At 41.7% G+C, this 22,081-nt stretch overlaps 2 protein-coding genes across 54 annotated transcripts in view; both read right to left on the reverse strand.

Annotated features, from left to right (window-relative positions):
* The window catches only part of LOC110503880 (LIM domain kinase 1), a 73,925-nt gene extending 56,476 nt beyond the window's left edge, over nt 1-17,449 (reverse strand). For 2 of the 4 annotated variants that reach the window (XM_021582494.3, XM_090218524.1), the window contains exons 1-2: nt 17,100-17,449; nt 8,289-8,388 (exon numbers count right to left, since the gene is read on the reverse strand). In XM_021582494.3, the coding sequence (XP_021438169.1) occupies nt 8,289-8,388; nt 17,100-17,157 (158 nt within the window). In that variant the 5' untranslated portion in view covers nt 17,158-17,449. Of the gene's footprint in view, nt 1-2,732; nt 3,133-3,391; nt 3,696-8,288; nt 8,389-17,099 lie in introns of those variants that run through there. The other 2 variants (XM_036961281.2, XM_021582495.3) reach the window with 2 other exon arrangements.
* A 187-nt stretch (nt 17,450-17,636) lies between these two features.
* LOC110503876 (uncharacterized) overlaps nt 17,637-22,081 on the reverse strand; it is a 90,933-nt gene continuing 86,488 nt past the window's right edge. For all 50 annotated transcript variants that reach the window (XM_090218516.1, XM_090218520.1, XM_021582453.3 and 47 more), the window contains 3 exons: nt 20,855-20,899; nt 19,333-19,401; nt 17,637-19,184 (listed from right to left, as the gene is read on the reverse strand). In XM_090218516.1, the coding sequence (XP_090074642.1) occupies nt 19,135-19,184; nt 19,333-19,401; nt 20,855-20,899 (164 nt within the window). In that variant the 3' untranslated portion in view covers nt 17,637-19,134. The remainder of the gene's footprint in view (nt 19,185-19,332; nt 19,402-20,854; nt 20,900-22,081) is intronic.

Genomic DNA, 22,081 nt, shown 5'->3' on the forward strand with positions numbered 1-22,081 from the left:
GAGCCAGTCAGTCTGAGTATGCGTGTGCCGAGCCTTTCGCCAAATGCAATTCTTGAGGTGGAGTAACTCTGCAAGATCACGGTCAAACCAGGGGCTGAACCTGTTTTTTTATTCTAATTTTCTTTATGGGGGCGTGTTTGTTAACAATACCACTGAAAATATCAAAAAAGAAGGTCAAAGAGTATTTGACAGAGGGGATCAAGCTGATTCTATACCATTTTACAGAGGCCTGAAATGAAGGAAGGCTTGCTCATGAAGGTTTTTTAGCAAGCGTCTATGACAAATCAGGACAGGTCGTTTCACTGAGCAGCCATAGCCATTACCAGAGCCCTAAGAATAGCCAACTGCAACTGCCAAAGCTAGCCATTGGCCCTCTGGATAAGAACTGTGGGGAAAGCTAGGCCTAGGCTAGGAGATAAGCCAAAAGCTAACAAAGAATTCATTTGAAATTTGCTCTGGACTAATATAATATATTCAGGTGAGAAAAGCCAGAGAAAGGAAACAGACAGTGTCTCTGACCCCTACAAGCTCCTCAAGGACAACTAGATAAAAGGATGACAGAGTAATAGCAGAGGAGGAGGAGGAGAGAAAGAGTGATTGAATGATGGAGGAGGAGGTTGAAGAGAGAAAAGAAAATGGTGATAGAGTGATGGAGGATGAAGAGAAGGAGAGGAAAGAGGGGAAGGAGGGAGGAGAAAAGAGAAGCACCCAGTATCCACCCTTTAAGAGTAATTTCCCTTCCTCCTTTATTCAACATCTGTCTAACAAATCTCCACATCCGTCCTCGACAGCCTTTCATTTGTACACAGCCTGTTCCTCCTGCTGCTCTACAGAAATGAAACACAGAGATGAAACACAGAGCAGGCCGGTGAGCCGGGGGAGTCAGGCAGATTTAATCCTGTCGGGAGGATGTGATGTTTAATTTCTTCAGCCTCTCTGATGATGACATTGGTCGTCTTAGTATAAACCAGGTTACTGTCTGCCCACACACCTGCTGTATGCGTGATCTCCTCTCCTCTGTTACACTTTCACTTATCCTCTCTTCTCTCACCTCTCCACTCTTCTCCTCCAGTCACTTACCCTCTACCCATCTCATCCCTCTTCTCTTCTCCTCTCCTCCCGCAACCATTTTAAGGTGGCTAACAACACATCCATTACTTCCTGCCTGGTGTTAACTATCACTGAAACAATACCACATTCAGTTACATCTAAAGTAGACACCTTACATAAAGTATAGTTTCATAACCTTACAATATCAATGTTACACAGAAATTTATAGAAGGGGATTTATTGTACTGTACATGGAGGTGTACATTTTATGATCTGATCAGGTTTCGGCTCCTATTCGTGTCTACTTCAAAAGGAATGCACCTGTTGTATCAGAGTGTATGATGTGATTTAAATGAGGAAGCTCCTGCAAATGCTCACTATTATGAACATTCCAACCACACCTAATTTAGCCTACCTCAATCACACATTAAAAGAAAACTCCACAAAAAAACAATATTTTGGTATTTGTTTCATTAGCCATTGTTGATATAGTCCCAAATGTTTTGCATGTCAGCAATCAAGTTTAAGATAATTACATTTCAAAATACAGAACTCTGTCCTGCATTATTCACTTTGCATCATATGATTAGAAATGCTAAAGAGTATTTAAACATGTGTGAAGTCTGCTTTATGTAAAAAATAACTAATAAGCTACAGTTCACCATAGTATTCTCCAAAAGCCATGGAAGACACCCATTCACAGCTTTGTGATTATAGGACCCGCTATTTATAAATTGTGAACAATTTCCCCTAAGAGGGTCCTGGCTGTCGTTGGATAACATGCTTATCTGACAACTCACACAAGGCAGGCACACACATACACGCAAACATACAGAGAGGAAAGCTGGAGTCAGTGAACACAGGCAGAGCACTGTATCACAGCGACACTGAAAGCTTCTCTACATCCCTAATCTAGTTGATTCATACTGTGGCGTACTCTCTGTACACTGCACCCAGGCTACATAGAGCCTGGCACACTGCAAACAGAGCAGTCACATAGCAGAGAGGCTGGGAAATCATGCTTAGGGTGGACAGGGAGTTATGATCAAAGTCAGACATGGGGAGTTAGAGAGACACAGGCAGAGTGAGGGAGAGTCAGTACTGTGACAGCCTGAATACAGTCAACGTGTGTACTAGACTAGTGTGTATGTACACTTCTGCACACTGGGTGAGGGGTAGACAAACAAACATAGATTGTATAGAGCACCACACCAGTAAACACATACTGTCACATTAAAGGGACACACAGTAGAGACACGGTCTAAGTTCATAAACACATAGCCTGACAAGCATTGTTCAAATTCATTCTGGACTAAGTCATCTGTAATATTTCTGGTCACGAAAGTGAGAAAAGCAGACATGGTAACGAGGTTTAAAAATCAGGAAGTGATTTCACAGGCCCACCCAAACCACCCTTCTGTCTAGTCTGTGATGCTAACAACATGCTATCTGCTATCACTTTTCCATTAGTAAGCAAATACATCCAACTCTAGTCGAGTGAACGGTATTCATGACTAAACTGCGAATTTTAAGCAAGTTGTTTCAATGAGTAGATGTAGAAATACAGGAACATAGTTCTGGAACTGCAACCAAGAGGAACCAAGTACCCCAACGACTCCACTACAGACCACACAACTGCCCATCCTAGCCTTTACGTACATCCATCCAACAAAAGGACTTACTTCTTGCCCTTGATGTGATTCCTGTATTGCTGGTCCCTTCGTAACATGTTTCCCTTCAGAGACAGGGCCTTGCTATGACAGTCAGGAAACAGGCTCATCTTAACAGCAGCGTATTGAACAGATAATCTATAGAGTAGAGAGGAAACCTGTCGCTACTAAACCACACCACCACACAGCAACACTGTCACAACCATGAATATCTTCCTCTCTTTCTCTCACACTGCAGCTGCATTCTGGGGCCTCTTTTTTTCTTTTTTAGTCATGTGTTTCCTGTCCCTGCCCTCGCTCTCCCAGCTTCCTTTGGGAGTGGTGGTGACCCTGTGACATCATAGCCTTTCCCTTCCCTCCTCCTCTTCTCTCCCTTCATCCCTCTGTCTGCCAGACGGCTGGCCTCTCAGTCAAATACAACTGGCTTCTCACAGCCAGTTAACTACAGCCAGCTTTGCATATTCAACCAAAGTGGGATAAAGGGGCCCCTATCTTCCTAGCCAATACTACTCAATAAAGGGTCCCCCATCTACCTTACTCATTTCCATGTTACGCTATCTGATACCGCACACAAACACATATCCTATTCATCAAAGACAATACAGGCTAGCAGAAAGTACATTTTTTAATCGATTAAAACCCCTTAACAGTTTCTGTTTCAGTTTACCAACCTTTTCCTGCGACTCTGGTTCCATTCCATTTTGGATGGAGGAGGGAGGAGATGGAAGCCCCTCGGCAAATCAGGTGATGGTTTAGAAGGAGATAACATTTCCTTTAGCCAATTAAGACGATCCTTGAAGAGGAGTCTGTTTCCTAATAGGAATCCTAACAATTCAGGTGATCTTTACAAAGGAAATGGTGTCTCTTTGTTAAGAGCCTCTGTGGGCAACCTTGTAGCTACCGCAGCACAGAAAGAAAATGTTTTAGGCAGGACACAGAACAGACCTATGAGGATGAGCATACTAGTCTAGCACTGGTACTTTCAAGTTTCACTTCCTTACAGATCCCCCTACAAAATCCCTACTTTCAAAACACAAGTTTCACATCAGTAGCATGGTCAGGAGGGAAAGGCCACAGAGCCTAACAATTCAAAACAAAGAGAGTGGGTGTCTTAAATAGTTGCCACAGAGCCATACAGTACAGCTATAGTATACGCGATTATATAATACATCATTATGTAGTGTTAAGGATTTAATCTGCTGTGCTATCCATCAGTTACGACAGATCATGTCACATGAGCACCATTATACCACATCAGTAAGATTAAAAATAACACTGATGTCTAAGGCCATGCAACGAACAGCTTGAATCCTCTTTCTAACTCCCTTCTGGCACATCTTTTAAGATAAGTCTAGTGGTTAGAAATATGGTGTATGGCTATTTACAATGAATGCATCAATTTTAAACAGGTCTTTTAAGAGGAGTCCTCATCTTAAAGAGGCAGAGACAAAGAGAGACAGAGAGACAGAGACAGAGACAGAGAGAGAGAGAGAGAGAGAGAAACAGAAATGAGAGGCAGAGAGAAAGAGAAAGAGAGAAGAATGTGCCTTAAGAATGGAAAGGCTCTGGGGGGTTTCTGTTGCATGTCCTTGAGAAATTGACTTCTTTCAGCCTTGGAGGAGTGTGTGTGCGTACAGGAGTGTGTTAGTGTGTGTGTCTGTGTGCATATACTGTATGAGCATACGTCTGACCAGCCAGGTATTGATTGAACCTGAGTCATCCGTGTGGCAGTACTGTACAGTACAGTACTGTATAGTATTTGTGTGTGTGACCTGCAGGGTTGCCAATGTGCTGACACAACAACAGAGCTTGCTGTATGTTTTTTAGCCATTGGGGGCAGCAGAGCAAGCTGGCAGAAACAGTTACAGGACCTCGCTCTCTCAAGAGAATATCATTTGTCTGACTTTTGATAGACCATGAACTGATAACTCCTATGAATGAGTATGCGAGTAATTTCATTCTATTAAAAAAAGAAGTTATGACATTAAAAAAAAAGTTAATACTCGCAAAGAAGGTTACTTTCAAAACAGGTAAATGATGATAGCATTGTGTGTATGAAAAGCATATGTTTTTGTTGACCCCTGTAAAGAGACATACCATGTTACCATACCATGTTGTTGTTCCTGCTGAGTCAATATCTTTCTACTGTACACCTGCGGTGTGCGTTCCCAACTTCCCAAGTGTCAAATGTCAAACACTAAACTCACAACATCTACATTACATTCAACAAAGGGCATCCAATCCACCCAAGAGCAAATTCTCCTCAAAGTCCTTCCACTGAGGGCCATCCAAAGAGTCAAGTAGTAGAGATCCAATTCTTGAGGGAGAACTGAAACATCAGTCAATGCCATGGATGCCTGCCTAACAGACTCAGTACACTACCAGAAGGAAACTTGTAAACTGGACTCTTATCATCGATTGTAACATAAAACGCCTCTCTCGGAGTTCTGGGAGTGGGGTCAAAAGCAAAATCTCCTTACCGGCTTTTAAAAGCATGAATGAAAACTCAATAAAGCTAAACACATGGTTTTGAGCAGTAGGCTTTGTGGTCTCTGGTTTCTCATGGTGAGCCCTGGGACTGCCCCATGCTGAGAGAGTTGGAGGATTGACTAATAGGAACAGGTTGCTCCGTGAGAGCGCCACAGTATTTTCCCATGAAGCTGCTGTTCCTGCTGCCGCTGGCTCTGTGAACAGCGCGCACACACACACACACCACTGGCGTTCTGTGAGGACCATGGAATTTTTCCACCCCTGAGAATCCCAACAGCCTCCAAATAATCCATTCCAGCTATTTTCCCCAATTTAGTTTATTTTTATCTGCCATTCTAGCACTCACTGAGCTTTCAGTTCTACTTGGGGACCAACTAGCTGACGGGATGGTTGGAGTGTGTTTTCGTGATTTTCTTATATTTAGCCCTAACCCTCTTTTTCCTTCTGTGTTGCTTGAGGGGAGTAGGGGGACGCAGGCGGCTTTCCATAGTCTCAGATCAGGAAAGCCATCTTAACCCCCCCTTTTTCCTTTACCATGACAATCCCTTCCTCCCCAAGGGAAGGATCAGAAATCTATTACCTCCATATTCTAGACAGACAGGGAGAATTAGAATGTGACAGCATGCATGTTAGCCCTTAGCTATTTTTATTTGTTGTGTTATTGAACAGATAGGACAGTGAAGGGAAGACAGGAAAGGTAAGAGAAATGCAGTCAGAAAGGCAGTGTGTGGAAGTCGACAAGCCACACGTTACACAGTGGTAGTAGTGGTAAAACGTGTCTGACTTGTTTGTCCCAACAGGGTCGATGACAGCCAGGTCTTCTCAAAGTAACATTCAGTAGAGAAGGAGTTCCTACATTCCACCCACACGGGGCTCAGGTGTGAATTACATTTGTGTGAGAGAAATGTGACCTCTTTTCTGTTCTAGCCTCTTCGCAACATACATATTATGAACACACACACACACACACCCTACCGCCTCCCTTACCCCCCATCGAAAGCCAGCACTGTGGAGTAGCCAGATGTGTCTCTCCCTCTCATCTCTGGCCCATCTGTATACTCTCTGACTGTCACACACACACAAACGCACGCACACACAAAAAACTCCAAAACCCTTTTTCGCCTCTCTCCAGTGACCCAGATGTCCTCATCCTCAGATCTCCCGTTGGGTCATCCAGCAGAGCTGTGAGTCACTAACGCAACACCAAGCACCCAGGCCAATTTTCCACACAGAAAAGAGAAACCCCACTAGCAGACTTAGCAGAATGAGAACAGTGGATAAAGGATCCAGGGGACAGTTTTTACAGAGAGAGCCAGGTTCTGACTAATGGATGACACACTGCTGACTACCAGCAAAGGGATTCAAATGGACACAGATCACATGCACAAGACCTATGTGCATGTATAGCCCATACATATAGCACAACAAAACACAAACAACTACAAGTGCATGGTATAGTTAGCGATATGGGCCAGTTTCCAAGATCCAGTAATAGGTGTCCTGTAAACCGTCCCAAAATGGTCTACTTATGAGGTTAATAAGCGGTGGTAGAACCAGGTAAATAACAGTGCCTGTGTGGGTCATTTTTAATGATTTCTAAATGAGAAACATATCAAAGAGATATCCTCTGAGTGTGACAGGGTGATCTGATCTCCTGCTTCCTGAAACTAGGTTCGTCATCCCAAGAACACAGAGTGTAAAACCGAAAATAAACTAAAGAGACAGGGTGGGAGCAATTATGTAAGCAAGACGACGACAACAACAGGCAGTGTCCTATTAATAACATCCCAATCTCCAGCGGGCACACTACTTTCTGGGAAAAACTGTCTGGTTTTCAAGCAGAGTGAAACAACTTCACCAGCTCCTGGATTAATTAGTTAGTCAGTATAAAGGGGAGTTGCACAACCAGGGAGGGCTGATGTTTGTCATGGTCTGTTGCATCACATACTGTACATACAGAACAGCAGCATCATTGGGCGGAGGGAGGTTCTGTGGCCATGTTAAGTTCAAGTTTAGGTCAGTGATGGGGTGGGGTGTAGATTAACTCATTTACAACTACTCTCGTTACTGTAATTGCGTAGCTTTTGCGTAGCTTTTCTGAAAAAAAATTTTCAGCCAGTAATTTGACTTCTACTTTTTACTTCTAAATTTCATTAAAATAACAGTACTTCTACTTGAGTAGGATATTTCAGTACTTTTTACACCACTGGAAGAGGGCGATTGAGAGTGAGGTGAGTGAGTGAGGAAAAGAGGGAGTGAGTGAGAGAAAGAGTGTGAATGGGTGAGTGAGTTAATGTCAGCCAGTCCCATGGACAAGTAACAGAGGGGTGAATGAGGGATTGAATGGGTGAAGAGTCTGAAGTATATTGAAGTCTGGCAGATGTACTGTTTATGCACTTCATTTTGTATTGCTTTTTTATTTATCAATACATGTGTATTGCTTTGTATGTTTGACTTATTTTTTAAATGTTAATAATATATTTTTGGCAAATCCTTTTTAACATACAGATGTGCCTTGTTGCAACTCATAAAATAACTGAACTTAGTTTCTGCTGTACATTTATTTCCTCTCTTCCTTTTTCAATACAATGCATGGAAAAGATCATGTGTAACAACGTTCAGGTAACCTTAGAAAAATTAGATAATTATCAAGGTCAATGTTGCTATTTTAAAATTAACTCAATTTTTAATTCAATTTTAAAATGTAAAATCAATTTAAATGCACGGTGTTTCCTCCGACACGTTGGTGCGGCTGGCTTCCGGGTTGGATGCGCGCTGTGTTAAGAAGCAGTGCGGCTTGGTTGGGTTGTGTATCGGAGGACGCATTACTTTCAACCTTCGTCTCTCCCGAGCCCGTATGAGAGTTGTAGCAATGAAACAAGATAGTAGCTACTAAACAATTGGATACCACAAAATTGGGGAGAAAACGGGGTAAAAAAAAAAAAAAATATTAAAAAAAATTCCAAAACTGGTCATTATGAATAAGACAAGTAGCATGAACATCAGTTGTCTGTCAAAAGATTGACAGGAGAAGAGACTGACTGATCAGTGAGAGGAGACCGTTTAAGCAGCACTCACCTGAAGCATACAGTGTGCCAGTCATTGTTGAGTGCCTGGAGATACTGTTCATCATAGATCCGTTGTCTGCATCCCGCACACACGGGCAAGCTTCTGCCAGCTGTAATACATGACACACACACAGTTAGTGGACAGATCAAAGGACAACATGTGCGGACAGACCCCTTCCCTTTTTCCACATTTCCATATTCCTAAATATGATTAAATTAATGTTTTTCCTCATCAATCTACACATAATACCCCATAATGACAAAGACAAGCAATGTTTTTAGAAATGTTTGCAAATTTATACAAAATAAAAACAGAAATACCTTATTTACATAAGTATTAAGACCCTTTGCTATGAGACTCAAAATTGAGTTCAGGTGCATCCTGTTTCCATTGATCATCCTTGAGATGTTTCTACAACTTGATTGGAATCCTCCTGTGGTAAATTAAATTGATTGGACATGATTTGAAAAAGGCACACACCTGTCTATATGAGGTCCAACAGTTGACAGTGCATGTCAGAGCAAAAACCAAGCCATGAGGTCGAAGAAATTGTCCATAGACAGGATTGTGTCGAGACACAGATCTGGGGAAGGGTACCAAAACATTTCTGCAGCCTTGAAGGTCCCCAAGAACACAGTGGCCTCCATAATTCTTAAATGGAAGAAGTTTGGAACCACAAAGACTTTTCCTAGAGCTGGCCGCCTGGCCAAACTGAGCAATCGGGGGAGAAGGGCTCCAGAATCTAATGGTAACTCTGACATGGCGCCAGAATTCCTCAGTTAAGATGGGAAAACCTTCCAGAAGGACAACCATCTCTGCAGCACTTCACCAATCAGGCCTTCATGGTAGAGTGCCCAGAAGGAAGTCACTCCCCAGTAAAAGGCACAACAGCCCGCTTGGAGCTTGACAAAAGGCACCAAGGAACTCTCAGACCATGAGAAACCAGATTCTTTGGTCTGATAAAACTAAGATTGAACTCTGAATATCTGGAGGACGCCTGGCACCATCCCTACGGTGATGCGCGATGGTGGCAGCATCATGCTGTGAGGATGTTTTTCAGGGGCAGGGACTGTGAGACAAGTCAGGATCGAGGGAAAGATGAACAGAGCAAAGTACAGAGTGATCCTTGATGAAAACCTGCCCCAGAGCACTCAGGACCTCAGACTGGGGCAAAGGTTCACCTTCCAACAGGACAACGACTCTAAGCACATAGCCAAGACAATGCATGGGTTTGCTTCTGGACAAGTCTCAATGTCCTTGAGTGGTCCGGCCAGAGCCCGGACTTGAACCCGAACAAACATCTCTGGAGAGACCTGAAAATAGCTGTGCAGCAACGTAACCCATCCAACCTGACAGAGCTTGAGAGGATCTGCAGAGAAAATGGGAGAACCTCCCCAAATACAGGTGTGCCAAACTTGTAGCGTCATACCCAAGAAAACTCAAGGCTGTAATCACTGCCAAAGGTGCTTCAACAAAGTACTGAGTAAAGGGTCTGAATAGTTATGTAAATGTGATATTTCAGTTTTTATACATTTGCACACAAAAAAAATGTAAACCTGTTTTTTTTGCTTTGTCATTATGGGGTATTGTGTGTAGAATGAGGAGGGGGGGAAAAAAAACATTTGTTCCAGTTTAGAATAAGGCTGTAACATAACAAAATGTGGAAAGAATCGAGGGGTCTGAATACTTATCACTACTGGTGATGGAGTATGCCAATATATTATTGATCAAGGGTTGATAGCTCTGTTTCAGTGGAAAATGCTTTAAAAAGCCTGACAAGTACTCAAAAGCGAGTCTTCAACTATATTTCTGGTTAACTTAATTTTTTTTTCAATGCACATGTCACTGCCAGACAAACGTAATAATGTAAGATTACTGTTGACACTAAATGACACAAATACTTTCTATACAAACTAAACCATAGCACCAGTTAGACAGCTAAAAATAGTTTTCATCAAATGACCCTCATTAGCTTCAAGGCACAAAATCACCTAATTTCATAATGGAGGGAAATTATCCTCATTTAAGATAAGCGTTAGAAATGTGGGATATTTTCAGGGGCTTGCAAATGTGTCTTTTATCTTTTACTACAGTTCTTAGAAGCAGAGCTTTGGAGCGGTGGATTAACACAGAAGAACCACATTAATGTATTCTATGCTGCTTTTACTTGTGGGAGGATGTAGGTGTGTGTGTTTAGAATGACCACAAGAGCATTTATTTTCCCTGTAAATCCAGAATGAGAAAAGTGTGGATATGGTAATCACACAGGAACATGGTGTCAGAAAAAAATGACTATTTATTTGTAGAGGATGAATAAGATGAACCACAACATAAGATTATGTTCATATGTGAGCAATGGAAAGTTTCATCTGAGAGAGAAAGCAAAAGGAGTGAGAGGGAGTCAGAGAGAAATATTGACAGAGCGAGACGAGAGAGAGAACAGCGAGCAAGAGCCAGAAAGCTGCCACAAAGTGCTCGGATCTTCATAAATCGGTTTCCTCGTTTTACATTTGTCATTGTGACTTGTCACTGCCTTTTAGGGTTCAGTGAGTCCATTCAACCTTATTCCAGAGGTCTTGGCAGCCCTTAAAAAGTTATTGGCTTCATCACAAATGGCACCCTATTACCTATATAATGCACTACATTTGACCAGAGACCTATGGGCCCTATTCCCTATGTCAGTGTTCCCCAACCCTGGTCCTTGGGTACCCCCCAACAGTACACATTTTTATTGTAACCCTGGACAAGCACACCTGATTCAACGTGTCAACTAATCATCAGGCCCTCAATGAGCTGAATGAGGTGTGTTTGTCCAGGGCTACAACACTAAGGTGTACTGTTGTGCTCGAGGACCAGGGTTTGGATACATTTCCCTATATAGTGCACTACTTTGACCAGAGTTCTATGGGCCCTGGACAAAACGAGTGCTCTATAAAGGGAATAAGGTGCCATTTGGGACATACACCTAGATACAGTGGGGTCCGAAATGATTGACGCCATTGATAAAGATGACCAATAGTGACTGTATAAAATAAAAAAAATACAAATACTGAGCTATATTGTAAAAACAAATAATGTGGGAAATCGTGTTCTTTTATAATAATATAATTGCTCAGAGAAAGAGATTTTGTTTAACAAGTAATAATTCATACCACCATGATATGCTAACCTCTCGTTATTGGCAATGGTGAGAGGTTAGCATCTTGGGGGTAATTTTATTTGTCACATGCTTTGTAAACAACAGGTGTAGAATAACAGTGAAATGATTACTTACAGGTCCTTCCAAAAAATGCAGAGAAAGAAAATGACAAAATAATAGATAAGTAATAATAAATACACAATGAGTAATGACAACTTGGTTATATACACAGTACCAGTTAAGCATTTGGACACACCTACTCATTCAAACGTTTTTCTTTATTTTTTACTATTGTCTGCATTGTAGAATAATAGTGAAGACATCAAAACTATAAAATAACACATACATGTAGTAACCAATAAAGTGTTAAACAAATCAAAATATATTTTATATTTGAGATTCTTCAAAGTAGCCACCCTTTGCCTTGATGACAGCTTGGCACACTCTTGGCATTCTCTCAACCAGCTTCACCTGGAATGCTTTTCCAATAACCTTGAAGGAGTTCCCACATATGCCGAGCACTTGTTGACTGCTTTTCCTTCCCTCTGCTGTCCAACTCATCCCAAACCATCTCAAGTGGGTTGTCGGGGGATTGTGGAGGCCAGGTCATCTGATGCAGCACTCCATCACTCTCCCTTTTCACCATATAGTCCTCACACAGCCTGGAGGTGTGATGGGTCATTGTCCTGTTGAAAAACAAATGATTGTCCCACTAAGCACAAACCAGATGGGATATCGCTGCAGAATGCTGTGGTAGCCATGCTGGTTAAGTGTGCCTTGAATTATAAATAAGTCACTGACAGTGTCACCAGCAAAGCACCCCCACACCTCCTCCATGCTTCACGGTGGGGAACCACACATGCGGAGATCATCCTTTCACCTACTTCGCGTCTCACAAAGACATGGCGGTTGGAACCAAAAATCTAAAATTTGGACTCAGACTGAAGGACAGATTTCCACCTGTCTAATGTCCATTGCTCGTGTTTCTTGACCCAAGCAAGTCTCTTCTTCTTATTGGTGTCCTTTAGAAGTGGTTTCTGTGCAGCAATATGACCACGAAGGCCTGATTCACACAGTATCCTCTGAACAGTTGATGTTGAGATGTCTGTTACTTGAACTCTGTGAAGCATTTATTTGTGCTGCAATTTCTGAGGCTGGTAACTCTAATGAACTTAACTCTGGGTCTTCCTTTCCTGTGATGGTGCTCATGAAAGCCAGTTTCATTATAGCGCTTGATGATTTACAGTGCCTTGCCAAAGTATTCGGCCCCCTTGAACTTTGCGACCTTTTGCCACATTTCAGGCTTCAAAACAAAGATATAAAACTGTATTTTTTTGTGAAGAATCAACAACAAGTGGGACACAATCATGAAGTGGAACGACATTTGTGGATATTTCAAACTTTTTGAACAAATCAAAAACTGAAAAATTGGGCGTGCAAAATTATTCAGCCCCCTTAAGTTAATACTTTGTAGCGCCACCTTTTGCTGCGATTACAGCTGTAAGTCGCTTGGGGTATGTCTATCAGTTTTGCACATCGAGAGACTGAAATGTTTTCCCATTCCTCCTTGCAAAACAGCTCGAGCTCTGTGAGGTTGGATGGAGAGCATTTGTGAACAGCAGTTTTCAGTTCTTTCCACAGATTCTCGATTGGATTCAGGTCTGGACTTTGACTTGGCCATTCTAACACCTGGATATGTTTATTTTTGAACCATTCCATTGTAGATTTTGCTTTATGTTTTGGATCATTGTCTTGTTGGAAGACAAATCTCCGTCCCAGTCTCAGGTCTTTTGCAGACTCCATCAGGTTCTTCCAGAATGGTCCTGTATTTGGCTCCATCCATCTTCCCATCAATTTTAACCATATTCCCTGTCCCTGCTGAAGAAAAGCAGGCCCAAACCATGATGCTGCCACCACCATGTTTGACAGTGGGGATGGTGTGTTCAGCTGTGTTGCTTTTACGCCAAACATAACGTTTTGCATTGTTGCCAAAAAGTTCCATTTTGGTTTCATCTGACCAGAGCACCTTCTTCCACATGTTTGGTGTGTCTCCCAGGTGGCTTGTGGCAAACTTTAAACAACACTTTTTATGGATATCTTTAAGAAATGGCTTTCTTCTTGCCACTCTTCCATAAAGGCCAGATTTGTGCAATATACGACTGATTGTTGTCCTATGGACAGAGAGTCTCCCACCTCAGCTGTAGATCTCTGCAGTTCATCCAGAGTGATCATGGGCCTCTTGGCTGCATCTTTGATCAGTCTTCTCCTTGTATGAGCTGAAAATTTAGAGGGACGGCCAGGTCTTGGTAGATTTGCAGTGGTCTGATACTCCTTCCATTTCAATATTATCTTTTGCACAGTGCTCCTTGGGATGTTTAAAGCTTGGGAAATCTTTTTGTATCCAAATCCGGCTTTAAACTTCTTCACAACAGTATCTCGGACCTGCCTGGTGTGTTCCTTGTTCTTCATGATGCTCTCTGCGCCTTTAACGGACCTCTGAGACTATCACAGTGCAGGTGCATTTATACGGAGACTTGATTACACACAGGTGGATTGTATTTATCATCATTAGTCATTTAGGTCAACATTGGATCATTCAGAGATCCTCACTGAACTTCTGGAGAGAGTTTGCTGCACTGAAAGTAAAGGGGCTGAATAATTTTGCACGCCCAATTTTTCAGTTTTTGATTTGTTAAAAAAGTTTGAAATATCCAATAAATGTCGTTCCACTTCATGATTGTGTCCCACTTGTTGTTGATTCTTCACAAAAAAATACAGTTTTATATCTTTATGTTTGAAGCCTGAAATGTGGCAAAAGGTCGCAAAGTTCAAGGGGGCCGAATACTTTCGCAAGGCACTGTATACGACTGTCCTTAAAGTAACTTACAAAGTTCTTGAAATGTTCCGGATTGACTGACCCCCATGATGGACTGTTGTTTCTCTTTGCTTGTTTGAGTTGTTGTTGCCATAATATGGACTTGGTCTTTCACCAAATAGGGCTATCTTCTGTATACTCCCCTGCCTTGTTACAACACAACTGATTTTATCAAATGCAAGAAGGAAAGATTTTACACAAATGACCTTTTAACAAGGCACACCTGTTAATTGAAATGCATTCGAGTGACTACCGTAATTGTACAATCTTCTAAATGGCATTACTTTGGCAGTTAGTGGAAGAGCAGTTCAATGCTCCAGCTGATCTTACAATGGAAACCTGATCTTGCAGCTAAATATCTGGTCGATCTTTTATTTTTCACAAATGTTATAGTGTAGGCTATATAATTTGCCTCCCCTAAGTCATTGACAGTATTATGTGTACTCAACTTCCAAAATATAGTGCACTATAAATGGGATAGGGTGCCATTTGGGACACACACAAGATATTTGCTGGGCAATGGGTCCCTTCCCCTGCAGTGGTTCAATATTAGGAAGTCAGCGCTGGAGTAGTTGTATTGATTGTATTGGCCAACACATCTACTCTGCACTAATGGCCCTCTCCCAGCCTCTCTCTGACTGATCTGCTTTCCCTGACGACCGCTGGTGTTGCGTCTCAAGAGGGCCAGACTCCAGTCCATCACAAACTGATACACAGACACATGGAGTCAGCAGCACTAGTCAGATGCCCTGTCTCTGTCACAACTCACATAGACGCAGGCAGGCAGGCGCGCATGCACACACAAATATTATGCATGTGCATGCACAAACACACAGCGCGCACACACACTTGTATGGGCGCACACACATTTACTCAGCTCTGAAAAGGATGACACTCAAGTTCGGGTGCAGTCATTCACGCTGATATGAGCTAAACATTCTGTAATCAAATTGAATGTTATTGGTCACATACACAGGTTTGGCAGATGTTATTGCGGGTGTAGCGAAATATTTGTGTTTCTAGCTCCAACAGTGCAATAATATCTAACAATTTCACAACAATACACACAAATCTAAAGGAATGGAATTAAGAATATATAAATATATGAATGGGCAATGTCGGAACAGGATTAGAGTAGAATACAGTATATACATATGAGATGAGTAATGCAAAATATGTAAACATTATTAAAGTGACTAGTGTTAGTGTTCCATTATTAAAGTGGCCAGTTATTTCAAGTCTAAGTATATAGGGCAGCAGCCTGGCTGTAACAGTCTGATGGCCTTAAATTGAAGCTGTTTTTTAGTCTCGCAGTCCCGGCTTTGATGCACTTGTACTGACCTCGCCTTCTGGATGATAGTGGGGTGAACAGCCAGTGGCTCGGGTGGTTGCTGTCCTTGATGATCTTTTTGGCCTTCCTGTGACATTGGGTGCTGTAGGTGTCCTGGAGGGCAGGTAGTTTGCCCCCGGTGATGCATTGGGCAGACCGTACCACCCTCTGGTGAGCCCTGCGGTTGCGGGTGGTGCAATTGCCATACCGGGCGGTGATACAGCCTGACAGGATGCTCTCAATTGTGCATCTGTAAAAGTTTGTGAGGGTTTTAGGTGCCAAAACTAATTTCTTCAGCCTCCTGATGTTGAAGAGGCACTGTTGCGTCAATGTGGATAGGGGGGTGCTCCCTCTGCTGTTTCCTGAAGTCCACGATCAGCTCCTTTGTTTTGTTGACGTTGAGTGTGAGGTCATTTTTCTGGCAGCACACTCCCAGGGTCATCACCTCCTCCCTGTAGGTTGTCTCATCATTGTTGGTTATCAGGCCTGATGATGTGTGTCAGTGTCACACAATGCAAGGCCCAAGTGCATACCATTTCATCTCTGAACAAAATCTGATTTCAACAACCTGTTAAGTGAACCTGCATTAGTAGGAATATACTACTAGTAATTGTACACCCTTCTAGTGGCATTACTTTGACAATTAGTGGAAGTGCAGTTTAATGCTCCAGTTGATCTTACTATGGAAACCAGATCTTGCAAAGGAATTTCTGGTCGATTACTCCTCCTGTGAGGACCCAGTAACAACATTGTCCAATTGGATATTTAGGCGCCCTATCCTGTTGATATTACTAGGCTACTTGTCATTGACAAGTTTCCCACCTAATCCTTTTTCATAAATGTTATATTGTAGGCTACATTATTTTGTATATTCAACTTCCACAATATAGGCTAGTGAGCTAGCTAAAGTATCAGTGGAACTAGTTACATTGCAACTAGGCTAAACGAGGTCATGGATTCACAGGAATGGAATGCCAAGAAAGGGTATTGATTATTTAAAATAAAGTCTAACTATCAGTTTTGAAGTTGTGTTGTTGTGGGTCAGAGCAGTGCTGTGGTTTCAATGTCCCATGTAATTTGTATTTAATTAGATTGAACTAACCAAAACATTAACAGTTCTAATACCCAAATTATTATACTTCTAAACACCATCCCGGCCGTGTTATCATTATGCAGCGGGCTTGTGTTACTCGGAAATAAAATATAACGACTACCTACTTGTGTTATTGCAGCAAAACAAGGACATTCTTTATTGATCATTCTCAAAGAATACATGTCACCAATCTCACCCTCCAAAAACACCATAAACAATATATCTATTGTGTTGTTTATTATGAATTCAGTGTAGCATCTCTGTTATCGAGCGATGAAAGGTTCACTACACTAGCTCTAATAACATCTCCCGCCCTGACACGTTTCAAGACACCCGCTATCGTCTTTCCAGAGAAAAACTGCGTATCGAAAACTTGAACTCACCTTCTTCCTCTCCCATACGTTCGTCCTTCCAGTTACAACAGAACAGCATCAACCTCATTCACTCTTCGACTCGGAGCTCTATGAGAGCCTGCCTCTGATGAACAGATAACCGGTCTAGTAGTGTTGTGTGTGTGTATATGCAGCCCGCTGGACGCCCCTTACAGCTTGACACTACTTCGAAAGATATTCTGCGATTCATTCGAAGAAGAGAGGATGGGCGAATTAAAACATTCCGGCAGAGGACAGGAAGCTATGGGTTGGCCAACCGACAACAATCCCTGGAATTTTTGTCTGCGCAGCAAAAGCACAAGCAACTGAGGGCAGAGAGGAAGGGATGCGCAGTGCACCCATCACAGAAATGAGCTGTATCATCTAGTCTATGAGAACAGGCTGGAATAGGCTAGTTGCATTAATAAAAGACTAGCCTACGTTCAGCCATTTTAAAGTTCGTGAATAACATTTGAGCCATTGATTCATTTTGATATGTTGGTGCAGTTTTGGTGCAGATGGAAAAACGCTGATGCCTGGGCACAAATGTGTATTCATTAAAACAATTTTATTTCTTTTTTTTACTGAAGCAAATAAAAGGTCGGTATTGCTGGGCACAAGTCAAACGTGCTGTGAAAATTAAAAAGTACAAAAGCCCATAATTCCTTATTTTTTTCTGTTTAAATCAGATGAATACTATCCCACGGCACAGGGCAGCGGCCCCTGACAGGTGTGGCTCACACATTTCATAAAACCATCACGGAGTAGGCTACAAGAACTGAAGAGAGGGAGAGTCATGATAACCTAGGGCTATTACAACAACATACAGTTAGTTGCCTTATTCTAGATTACACAAATCTGGAGATAGTCTACTTTTCTGAGCAGAAACATTTGAAACTTGAATAATGAGAGGCAATTTGCATAAATTAAACTATAACTGCATGTGAAACTAGAATGATTCCAGATATGCATAACATTCTAGGCACTTAATCTTGGACACCAGAAAAATTATACATAATTAAGAAAACAAAATGTTCATGTCATACATACATAATGTACAATACATGCCAGAGCAGTATCGAAAGGATTTGAATTTTACTTTGACATTTTTGTAAAACCTGCATTTCTAAAAACTAAAAACATACAAATCATTTAAGAAACAAAACACACCGCATTTCAAATGATTGGTACAAACCGACACAATGTACGATATGAATATCACTAAAGATCACCTAAAAATCTTTTGAACACCTTTGGATTGATTGTCATCAGCTTTCCCACATTCAGAGCAAAACCTGCTCTTCATACTTCACAAATTTGGCGGAAATCAAGGTAAGAAGGCTGAAGATAGGCTACTTAAACCATGGCACTTAAAATAGTTACTGATGGCAGATGGACTGTGAAACCTGTGCCCACACACACCCGCTATGCCACTGCTATTTCACCCAGGGCTATAAATAGCAGCAGAGATGATAGAAAGCCAGAGGAGGCAGTTCAGCACTTTACCAACCATACCTCTTGAAGCTCAACCCTTAGTTTGACGTGTCAGTATGTGAAGATCTCCAACTTTGGTACACACAGACACTAAGCAATTGGGGATACTGCAGTAGAGGGATGTACTGTCACAGAACTGGCTGAATCTTTCACATTCTCCTATCTACCCAAACACGCACACATCTATGGCAACACGTGCAAGCGCACACGTACACACAGCCACATAGGCAAACATCCACACAAACACGCCCACACACATGCACGCACACACAACTACTGAGTATAGCTACTAAAAGGGGAGCATCGCAGGCATGTCAGTAAGAGATGATGAGCACCATGACCACTGTAACGATAAAGGCACAATCAATAACACCAAGTCACATCAAATGTGTGCAAAAGTCTGGGTCGGTGGGTTTGTATAAAAAATATCAAATAAAGTACAACATATCTTTACATACTGTAATGGGGGATTTTGTGCATATAAAATGTACATTCTAGATAATGCAGTAGCACCATTGTTTCTTGAAATTCAACTTCTTCTCAAGAACATCCTCTACTTCCGCCTTCCACAGTATTTGCTTTGGCATCCAGCAGCAACTCCTCCTGTTCAGAAACCACATTGGAAAAGAGGATATTTTAAATGCATGCATTTGAAAGATGGTTTGGATTCATGCATTTCTACTTGGTTCGGAACCAGATTTAAGAATTGTTTTGGTCACATGCCAGAGGATGTGTGTGTGTTTTATCGTACCTGGTCTGTAGCCTCCTCCTCCTGCTCCACCAAGGAAGCTCTGGAGTGGGCCATACTTGGCTGCTTTGGCTGCGAAAAAAGTTAGACCACAAAAGCACCTGTGATTAACATTATTTTTTTTTACAGTGTTGGCAAGTAATATCCTGAACAACTCTAATGTGTTTTTCTAACCACACTGCACAGATGGGTAAACTTTATGGACATTTGTTGCTTGACCACTGCAGCCAAGAGCCCCAGCAAGCCTGGTGAGTCAGTTAGCATACGCTAACAGGTTGGCTAACAACAAACACTAACAGGTTGGCTGTCCGCATATGCTAGATACAGAGGGGCTATTGATATTCACTTGTGTTGCGACTGCAACAGATGCTCCAAATCAATAGTGTTAATGAATAATTCTTAGCTATTACAAATGTATTGATTTGAACTGCAGGTATCCTACAGTAGGTTGCAGGCTGTACTCAGAGGTGTGAGCAGTATGTGTGTAATATAATGGGAATACTACTTGATCTATGCACCATAAAGGGGCCTACATTGATAACAAGTAATAATTTATGATACTGTATTAGCACAGATAATTGGCAATAGCACATCATTTGGCATAATGTAGATTAGACATTTAGACCATTCTTGTGATAAGTGAAAACATGTGAAAGATTTAAATAGTTTTAAATAGTTATATAAAAACCCATGTGAGTGTAAGTCTTATCTACTAAAAGTAATAAGAGCTAAGATATAGCTGAAAAAGTGGATTCCAATTAGTCAAGAACATATGCTGGGTAATTTCTCCCCTGGCAGTGCCAGTATACAGTTGTGGGCTCCTAGCAAACATATGCGCTGACAGAGAAGGCTGGTGGGAGGAGCTATAGGAGGATGGGCTCATTGCAAATACTGGAATGGATTAAATGGAATGGTATCAAACACTCCGTTCCATATACGTACATTCCATTCCAGCCATTACAATGAGCCCATCTTCCTATAGCTCTTCCCACCAGCCTCCTCTGGCGCAGCACTACAGAAACAGACTGACAGTGACTGTTGTGAATTTATTTTAGGTTAATATCCCAAAGATTTCCACGCAATATCAGCACAGCACTACTGGAGTAGCACATCAAATCCTCTAAATCCTGACCTGTCATAGGTTTTATTAAACTAGCTGAGAAAAACCTGCCTTGCTTTTTGAAACATAATCCCACCGTCAGTAATCTTCCCTGTGCTCAGGAAAATTCAGATTATCAGACTCCACTAGGCATTGGTTGGTTCACCATCTGCACTGACAAGTACTCACTGTTCTATCACCCCCCCCCCATCCTCTCATTCTAATCTCATCCAAATAATCTTACGTGATGTCATCCTCCACTAAGAACTGACTGATTATAATAAAATAGGAAATGTACCAGGTGTAAGAGAAAATCTGAAAATTTCAAGCAAATCTTTCCCCCTTGCACTGGCTGTGTGGTGTAACGTTTGGCTGAATAGGACAACAGTTACTTTTCAAGAGGCGAAAGAAGGAAGACACCAGTACCTTGTTGAGGAGTCAGTGGTGCCGTCTGGCCTGCTCCATATGCTCCTAGTAAACAGACAACGTTTAAACTTAAGAAAAAGCATTTGGAGTTTGGAAGGAATGAGATGATTTTTGCTAAGGGCGATTCATGTTTAAAATAGCACAATGTAGTAGAATCTTCAAAAACTTTGATCAGAGAGTTTTTAGATAGAGGGTGAGAGAGCTAAAGACCCTTTCTTCATTGTGCATTGGAACACACAAATCAACCAAAACACAATTAATTGGAAATGAACGGTATTTATATGTTAAAAGAAAAAAAGCTACCAATAGAGATTTGGTTCATTTCAAATATAATGCTAGACATCATCATCATGTTGCCAGACAAAAGTCATTGACAATTCAAGTTAACTCTATGTCATCAGTAATAATAGGAATTGGGACTTTTACATTTTAAGTTGTAAATTGAGGAGGTTACCAGGAGTGTTTGATGTTTTCTGTGTGTGGCCAATATTTGCACCCTGGTAGTAAAACATTAATACCTGATTTGCATGGTCAGAGTAGCTATCGAATTCACAGAAGCTACAGCAAAAGTGAGAGTAATTAGCAACTAGGGACTACGCTAAGAGAGAGAGAGAGAGAGAGAGAGAGAGAGAGAGAGAGAGAGAGAGAGAGAGAGAGACAGAGAGAGACCAACATTTCAAACACCACCTCAATCAAAAAACAATGATGATTATTTCCATAACCATTTAAGTGCTCAGAGCACCCAATGTTCCCCCTCAATTCATTTAATTGGGGGAAACTAAAACAGGTATGGGGAAGTTGGCTGTTCCTTTCAATTGTCTCTAGATCAGTTCCCTTCTCTCTTTCTCTGGTTAGCTCTAATAGGAAAGCAACAGGCCTGAGGGTTGTCTGTCTGTCGTTCTGGGTTACTTGTCTGTCGACAATTCGGCTTTAGTCCACTTCCTGATCCAGGCAGAAACAGGGGGTAGTCATGGGCAGTGAAAGATCCACCAGCACTCTGAGTCAGGTTGAATTTTTGCTTTTTGCTTTTATATTTTGTATTTACAGTTCAGCTGGAAATGTAGAGAGGGAGACAGATAGTAGGGGCATAGACAGAGGGTGGCTGAGACAAGGCTCAAACCCCTGTTGCCAGTGGGCATATGTGGTCAGGATAATAGGTTAGGTTTAATTGACAGCTATTCTTTTGATGGTTCTGTTGAGGGGCTAGTCTATTTGACCTTGAAATAA

This window comes from Oncorhynchus mykiss, chromosome 24, assembly GCF_057628025.1.
Source record: "Oncorhynchus mykiss isolate SJ-2025 chromosome 24, ASM5762802v1, whole genome shotgun sequence".
NCBI classification, from domain to species: domain Eukaryota; kingdom Metazoa; phylum Chordata; class Actinopteri; order Salmoniformes; family Salmonidae; genus Oncorhynchus; species Oncorhynchus mykiss.